Source organism: Polypterus senegalus, chromosome 17 (assembly GCF_016835505.1).
Source record: "Polypterus senegalus isolate Bchr_013 chromosome 17, ASM1683550v1, whole genome shotgun sequence".
NCBI lineage: Eukaryota > Metazoa > Chordata > Cladistia > Polypteriformes > Polypteridae > Polypterus > Polypterus senegalus.
The window spans coordinates 84,897,641-84,906,773 of NC_053170.1; the positions used below are offsets into that span (position 1 = coordinate 84,897,641).

A 9,133-nucleotide genomic window follows, 5' to 3' on the forward strand; every position below is an offset into this window, starting at 1 on the left:
AAGATAAAAAAATAGCTTCCAGAAATAAACTCAATAAGTTGATCAGAAATTGAATGGATGGTCATGGAATAGATAGATAGATAGATAGATAGATAGATAGATAGATAGATAGATAGATAGATACTTTATTAATCCCAAGGGGAAATTCACAGATAGAACCACGAGGCAGCATGGCCTGGGCATACTCACCCTTTATGGCGAATACACCATGGCAAAAGTCCTTGAAGTTCACTCTGCCCAACTCATTGGGGTCCAGGTACCTGGCAAGCTTTTCCACCTACAAGAAGAAAGTCCAGTGAATGGTACAGAAAGCATGCCATCAGCAGTTCTGGGTTTAGCAGTGAATTAAGATATGATAGAAGTGTCCAGCAACATTGTTAGGGGGTGAGATGACTTGGCTTTCTGAGCAGTAAGATTCAGTGGCTGGCATGGAAGCAGAAGCAACTTTGAGTGTCAGTGAGTGAGCTGGGAGCTGGACGGACTTTGCTCCATGTGATCAATCTACCGGACTGGGTAATGAGGGAACGTGGCTGAAAAAAGTAATAAGAAATGAGGTAACTTAACTCAAGAAACCACAGAAGGTCAATAACCATACTGGAAGGTATATCAACTTGATTTTTAAACAATATACAACATGGATGATGATTAACCTAAGTAAGTGGGACACAAGATACCAGGGGTGATGAGAAAACTTGTTGGCCCTGGGCTTCATTGGCACACATAATAAGTTAAAAAAAAAAACAAACACACACACATTGTTCAGGGTTACACAGGTTTTCTTGGGGACAAATAGGAGTCGATGGCCAAAGGAAGCAATGGCTCCTTACTACATAGAGTCAAGACACCAGTTTGTAAACTGGCAAGTGTATCAACTCATGTTAGCAGCACACTAGATGTCAATAGGGAAGGTAATGAGAGAATAACCGTAACACCACATCCTGACCGTCTGTGCAATGAAGGGTACATAACACTAATGCAGTGATTCTCAACCTGTGGGACGGGCCCCTCTAGGGGGCGTGAAGTAACAAAAAGGGGGGCCGAAGATGTGAAAAAAAGAAAACAAGAATCAAAAATATGAAAAAAAAAATCTGTTGAAACCAAAACAAATTAACTTAAACTACGTTCTGAAACTAGAACAATAAATATAGGAGTTAGATAAATGTCGATAAAAGTTAAGTAGGTATAATAAAATATGCATCTACATTTCAAAAAAATGTTAGGGGGGGCGCAATTAAAACTGTTATGAAAACTTGGGTTGCAAATACTTAAAGGTTGAGAACCGCTGCACTAATGGTTTAAGGTACAAACAAAAGCCTGAAAAAATGGATATATAAGTTGTACGCTTTCATGATTCTACATATACATCGATCAATCAATCAATCAACATTTATTTATATAGCACATATTCATACAAAGAAAATGTAGCTCAAAGTGCTTTACAAAATGAATAGAAAAATAGAAGACACAATAAAAAATAAACATAAGTCAACATTAATTAACATAGAATAAGAGTAATGTCCGATGGCCAGGGTGACTTGTATAAAAATAGAAGCATTTAAGCATACATACTATCAGTATCCGAGTATCATTATTGTCATTGTAAGAAATACAACAAAATTAGGTGCAGTCCCTGCGGTGTCTAAATATAAATAAATATAATTGCAAAAGGATAAGAAATATGTATATAAGCGACTGCAAGCAAGTATCCTACAATGGATTGGCACTCAGTGTAGTGTCCACTGTCACCCTGCTCCAATGCTGTGACAAAACCTGTCAACCTGGGAATCTGAACTGGATCATCCAGGTCCAATGATGGACAGATTGATTTTTATAATCAAAAAAGGCATCAGCGCAATAGTGATGCTTGCTTAAATATAAATATTCTTGACTCATCTTACTCATCACAAAGGTTTAGAACAGTAAGCCAACCTCCAGCACTCATTTCCATATCCTTTATCAAGTCTTCCTCTCTTTTTGATAAACTGTCTTTATAAGATTCCCCTCAAATGGATTTGTTACACTGGATTTACAGTGCTAAGCACGCGTGCTCGGCGGACATTACCACGTGCAGGCACTCCTACAGAATATTCCGTTATGTAAACACCAGTAGCTCTTCGGTGTATTACACATTCTGGCATGTTGCGAGTGGGCCTGCACACATCATCACTTGTCTGTGCTTACAGTGGGTATGGAAAGTATTCAGACCCCCTTCAATTTTTCACTCTTTGTTATATTGCAGCCATTTGCTAAAATCATTTAAATTAATTTTTTTCCTCATTAATGTACACACAGCACCCCATATTGACAGACAAAAAAAAGAATTTTTGAAATTGTTGCAGATTTATTAAAAAAGAAAAACTGAAATATCACATGGTCCTAAGTATTCAGACTCTTTGCTCAGTATTTAGTAGAAGCCCCCTTTTGAGCTCATACAGCCATGAGTCTTATAGGGAAAGATGCAACAAGTTTTTCACACCTGGATTTGGGGATCCTCTGCCATTCCTCCTTGCAGATCCTCTCTAGTTCTGTCAGGTTGGATGGTAAACGTTGGTGGACAGCCATTTTTAGGTCCCTCCAGAGATGCTCAATTGGGTTTAAGTCAGGGCTCTGGCCGGGCCATTCAAGAACAGTCACAGAGTTGTTGTGAAGCCACTCCTTCATTATTTTAGCTGTGTGCTTAGGGTCATTGTCTTGATGGAAAGTAAACCTTCGGCTCAGTCTGAGGTCCTTAGCACTCTGGAGAAGGTTTTTGTCCAGGATATCCCTGTACTTGGCCGCATTCATCTTTCCTTCGATTGCAACCAGTCGTCCTGTCCCTGTAGCTGAAAAACACCCCTACAGCATGATGCTGCCACCGCCATGCTTCACTGTGGGGATTGTATTGGACAAGTGACGAGCAGTGCCTGGTTGTCTCCACACACTGAGGAGAGGCAAGACACATGACAGCCCGCATGGAGTTTGCTAAAAGACACCTGAAGGACTCTGAGATGGTGAGAAATAAGATTCTCTGGTCTGATGAGACCAAGATAGAACTTTTTGGCCTTAATTCTAAGCGGTATGTGCGGAGACAATCAGGCACTGCTCATCACTTGTCCAATACAGTCACCTAAAGGGAGAAATAAGATTCTCTGGTCTGACGAAACCAAGATATCTGGAGGAAACCACCTTTCATCACCTGGGTAATACCAATCAAACAGAATCACGGTGGTGGCAGCATCATGCTGTGGAGTGGTTTTTCATTGACAGGGACTTTGAGACACAGATACTCTTAATGAATTCTTGCTTCAGAGTTCTCCAGACCTTGAACTGAGCCGAATGTTCACCTTCCAACAGGACAATGACCCTAAGCGCAAAATTAGAGACAACAGAGGAGCGGTTAAGGGTCTTCTCTGGGAATGATCTTGTGTGGTCCAGGTATAGACCCGAGTCGAACCCAATCAAACATCTCTGGAAGGACCTTAAAATATCTGTCTATCCAGCCTGACAGAGCTTGTGATGATCTGCAGAAATGAATGGCAGAGAAATCCCTAAATCCAGATGTGCAAAGCTTGTGGCATAAGACACAAAGACGACTCCAGGCTGGAATTGCTGCAAATCGTTTTACCAAAGTACTGAGTAAAGGGCCTGAATACTTGTGTCGATGGGACGTGTCAGCTTTTATTTCTTTGCAAAAAATTTCTAGAATCCTGTTCTCACTTTGTCATTCTGAGATACTGAGTGATGATAGATAGATAGATAGATAGATAGATAGATAGATAGATAGATAGATAGATAGATAGATAGATAGATAGATAGATAGAAATTTAGTGTAGTTGGCAGGATTAGATAGATAGATAGATAGATAGATAGATAGATAGAAATTTAGCGTAGTTGGCAGGATTAGATAGATAGATAGATCGATAGATCGATAGATCGATAGATAGATCCTGAAAGGCACTATATGATAGATAGATAGATAGATAGATAGAAATTTAGCGTAGTTGGCAGGATTAGATAGATAGATAGATCGATAGATCGATAGATCGATAGATCCTGAAAGGCACTATATGATAGATAGATAGATAGATAGATAGATAGATAGATAGATAGATAGATAGATAGATAGATAGATAGATAGATAGATAGATAGAAATTTAGCGTAGTTGGCAGGATTAGATAGATAGATAGATAGATAGATCCTGAAAGGCACTATATGATAGATAGATAGATAGATAGATAGATAGATAGATAGATAGATAGATAGATAGATAGATAGATAGATAGATAGAAGCTTTTTGGAGGAGGCGGGAGGTGGATAACGAATTTAAACGATTTTACCACAAGGCTGCAACCTTTTAACTTAAGGAATGAGAAGGGTTCTGAATCCTTTCTGAATCCAAAGCCTTTCCATGTCGATTTGCGCTGCAGGCGTACGAGGACACTTCACATAACAAGGGAGCGGAGGCAGCTGAAGTGACATTGACAGCGCAGGGATTTAGGAGTATTTTATGTAACATTTTTCAGCTTGCAATGCACTGGAGGTATAGGAGCCCCTTAGCTCATGAATCAATGTAAAATAATAAGTTATTATTTACAGAAAAGGTACAGAACACTCTGAACCAGGATAACTGCCCACACGGGACTACTTTGCTATGAAAAATATTCCGGCATTTTGTCGTCACTGCGCATCTCCCACAGTAGTCTTTGAAATACAGGCGTTCGATCGGCACCGCTTAATTCCGGTGTATTATTATTTTTTTTTCTGAAAGCATTTCACGAGGACGACTGTGAACACGACTTTACATCCATTAGGTAACATTTGTTAATTTTCTTCAAAAGAAAAAAAAAAAACCAACACGAGCACACACAGCGGCACTTGCGAAGCAATCGTGGGACTGAAAACTTGAGGCAGAACTGAGCTACATCTCCCACTAAAACACACAGGGGAGCAAGCAAACTTGTGCCACTCTACAACAGACTCCAAATGCAATGCCTGAGTGGATACTCGTGCGCTTTATGCTTGGTCTCGACGGCCACAAAACCTCCAGGTGACAGAAGGTGGAAATTCTAGGCTTATATAACATCGATGCGCGACCCCCTGGGAGACGAAGCAAAATTACGCCCCTGGAGCATACAACTTCTGTGAACACAACGTGAAAAGCGTCAACTTTATTGCATATTGTACGAACCAGCGGTTCTGTTTTAAATATCCATGGCCTGCGACTATACAGCGGGTGATGTTAATGCTTTTCACCCATGGACCCAGAGCCGGTTAATCTAATATCGACCATCTGAGTGGCACCATTAATGAATGTTAAGAGGCACACGCCCCGCGGAAACCGAATGGGACCACAAAAGCAGGTAGTCTAATGCCGAATATCCGTCATTAATGTCTATCCACCCCGCATAGAGCTCTAAATGGTCTTCAACCGGCACTGCTTGGTCTCCAGTTTTTTCTCCCCATTGGTTTCCCTTGCGAGATCTAATTTCCTTTCACGATCCAAGTAATGAAAGTTGTTATGAATAAATAAATACATATTTAAAATATATTTGAATGCTGAATTCCGTCCTGCTTGTGTCCATGTTTTGCGCCAGTCACTGCTGTTTTTTTGACTTTCGGGGACCATGAACTGAAAAGTTGTGTTTTTTTTTTTATCTCTCTCTCTCTATATTTATTTATTTCTATCAATAGAAAAAGTAATCAGATTTCCGTATATTCTTGCCAGCAGAGGACCTCAAGGAGCTGGGGCCTATCTTGGTAACAGTTAAAACAGGATTACAAGGTCGAAGGGTTCCCCATCAGAAACCAGCCCTGCACGGGATCAAATAGTAATAACGATTATAATCATATTCAGTAGCATCAACATTGTTGTTGTTTTGACAGCTTCTAACATCCATCTGTTTACTGAACTGTGCTAATCCGATTTTAGGAATAGACAGAGTAAACCAGCAATAAGGAGCGCAATGGCACTAACCAACTGTATGTTACAACAAGCCAACAACTGTCTTGAACGCCAGTCAGAATATTTTTCGAGTAACTGGATACCATGATTATGCGCTTGTGGGGCAGCTAGATGTTGACCAGAGGAGATATGCGTGGTACTGAACTTAAAACGCGCAGAAGTCACGTCCACATTTGTTTCTGAATTGCTCACAAAGCTGTTGAAATTAACATCGGCATCTCATTGCTATATGCAATAAACGTGTGTAGAAAATTGTAAGTATCAGATCATCCACATGCACGGAGTTTCGTCAACTGTCAGAGCTGTAAGGTGTTGAGCAACTCGATATGCGTTAAGCGGGAAGATATAGCATGCAAATGCAAAACCGTGTTAATACGCAGACACACATCTGAACAGTACAATAACTCGGCATAGATGTTTTTGGGATGTGGGTGTAATCGAAAAAAAAAAAAATACAAACTCCACAAAAATAATGGTTTCCCTTGCAAACCAAAGCAGGTTTCAAAAACTCTCACTAACCTCTGCGCCGCGATGTCTTAGGATTTAACCAGTTTTATTAAGGCAGTGCATTAATTGGCATTGGTAAAAATGCTCCCTCTGTATATCTGTGTGTGTGTGTGTGTGATTACCCTGCAGTGGACTGGTGTCCTGTCCAGGGATTGCTCCTGCCTTACGTCGTGTTATTGCCATAGGCTCCATACTCAAGTGCCAGATGTTACAGGGGAACCATTCTTAGTTCCCGAAAGTCCCATCCACATGAAGGTTCAGAAAAACCCTTTATTTATTTGCATGTGGCTCCATACAGTAATGAATAGATGTAGATTTGTGAAATAACGTTAGGTTATGATGTCAAAAGGACTCCTGGTGCATACTGTACGTCCAGTAACACGGGCTGCAGGTTTTCTTAATCAGCGTGGCAGCCTGGAATATATTAAAGATTTAAGGTTCCTTTTATAGTAAGTTTTTTCTTAAAAGCACAAAGAACCAACCCCATATGCAAAGAACGCTTCCCAGAATGAAATGTCTTTGTCAAGCAATAGTTCTACGAGGAAACCAAAGTGACATTTAAAAAATATATATTTTTAAGAGTGGTAGGTGCCCCGCAACCCTGCTCTGGATAAGGGGGGTTATAGGAAGATGGATGGATGCACGGAGGGTGCATTAGATAATACAAATTGTGACTACTAAATATATACTTAAACGTGTATATATTCAGATTAAAATCACTCGTAATAACATAACCATTTAAGTAAAAATTAAATTGCGTTAGCAATGTATATTATTTTAAAATTGATGCAGTTTTCATAACACGCTTATTCCGATACAGGGTCTCGGATTGGCAAAAAGTATTATTTATTTGATTATAATTCATGATGTAATAATAGTTATTTATATAATCCGGAATGCGATACTAAACTATTTGATATAGAAAGGATATAAAATGAAGACGGCATTTTATTTATATATATATATAAAATGTATATATGTTAAATAGCAGTGGATCGCAGCCCTATCCGTACCCGAATCTGTTGCTCTCTACCATTTCTTTTCTCTCTCTACATTTGCATTCAAGTTCATTTCTAATTTCATTTCTCAGCATCCTTCAACTTGACAAGAGCCTTGTGTGTTTTTTTTTTTTTGTTTTTTTTTTTATATATAAAACGCCGTCCAACGGTACCGAAGGTTATATACGCACGATTATTCACGTTACATTAAGTGGTTTACATTTTGGTCTAATTTCATGAAGTCACATTGACATAGAAAATCAACATCGTAGACCAGTCCGTGCTCATGCGTCACAGGATCTTTTCGCCCAGTACCATTTACCGTCTTCTCCCGACACACCTTATCCAAACTCACAGCATTTCACCGATTTCCCCAATAAAACCCCCACCCCCAAACGTTCTCTTGGTCTCTCTCACCTCATCTCCTTGTCCAAATTGGGAGCCCAGGTCTATGAAATGCTCGACACGAATGTAGCCATCGGCATCTTCATCGCATACATCAAACACCTCCTTCAGTTTGGTTAAAAATTGCAGCAGTTGCTCCTGGTCCGGGAAGCCATTCCCGTCCATCCTCACCGGCAGCTCAGCGAATGAAAGTGCTGGAGATCAGCCGGATCCCGACGAGAAGCACCAGACGGCAGCCGCCATGATTCTCCGCGTTTCGGCTCAGTGAAAACAGCCAACCAGTGACATCACTCCCAGCGAGGGAGCTGGGAACACTGGGCAGGGAATGGGAGGGAACTCATTCTGTCAGTAAAGATCGCTTTCAAAAACGACTCCGATCTGAAACTATAACTCGTGTTTTTTTTTCCGAGCACGACTTGAAATCGCGATCACGGATTTTACCAATTCTCCTTAAATGTGCGATAAACAAGTGTCCACCTGTCTGTCTATCCGCCTGCCTTCTTCCCTGACGCTCCTTGTATCTGCGCATGTGCAGCTTTTAAAGCAAGCACGTGTTTTAGGCTCAGAATTAAGTTAAAAAAATATGAATACATGAAAATCGCGATGGAATTGGATATTAAAACAATTATTTCAAATTGATATTTACGTGAAGGATTTTTTTTAACATTTCGTTTATTATTTCTCTGCAGAATTGATTTTCTTGATGCATAGTTCTTTAATTATGAACACTATCATTCCAAACCAAATTCCATATTACGGCTGATTTTACGTTTCGATTGTACTTTATTTTCTATAAAGAATCATTTTACTATTGCCGGATGAAATCAGAAGATTAAGTAAAAACACACACACACACACAGAAAGAAATGAGGCACTGTATCAGCGGGAAGCCTCCCTTAAGGTATTAAGTTCCACTGGTGCTCACCGTACGGACCCATTGATTTGCATTCATCCTTTTTCTAAACCCGCTTATCCTGAGCAGGGTCGCGGGGACGCTAGAGCTTATCCAAGCAACACTCGTACAAATGATCCTTTAACGGCATTTCATGGTTCTTGACTGGGTTGTGTGATTCCTGGTAGAGCCAGTGCTTGACAAAGCACCATTTCATGGATGAGTTCTTTGTGCTTTGAAAAATTTCCTAATATACAGAAATATTCCCAATAACTGAAATATTCACTATATGGTAGGCTACCTGCAGAGTAAGAAAACCTGGACTTAGCCTGTATTGTATGCAGCAAGAGTCATTTTAAAATTAATTATAGTTATAGTATAATCTACAG

At 40.0% G+C, this 9,133-nt stretch overlaps 1 protein-coding gene across 1 annotated transcript in view; it reads right to left on the reverse strand.

Moving 5' to 3' along the window:
* The window catches only part of LOC120517542 (rab11 family-interacting protein 4-like), a 141,441-nt gene extending 133,089 nt beyond the window's left edge, over positions 1-8,352 (reverse strand). The window contains exons 1-2 of the mRNA XM_039739939.1: positions 7,865-8,352; positions 190-277 (exon numbers count right to left, since the gene is read on the reverse strand). Coding sequence (XP_039595873.1) covers positions 190-277; positions 7,865-8,017 — 241 coding nt within the window. The 5' untranslated portion in view covers positions 8,018-8,352. The remainder of the gene's footprint in view (positions 1-189; positions 278-7,864) is intronic.
* Positions 8,353-9,133: the final 781 nt, after the last annotated feature.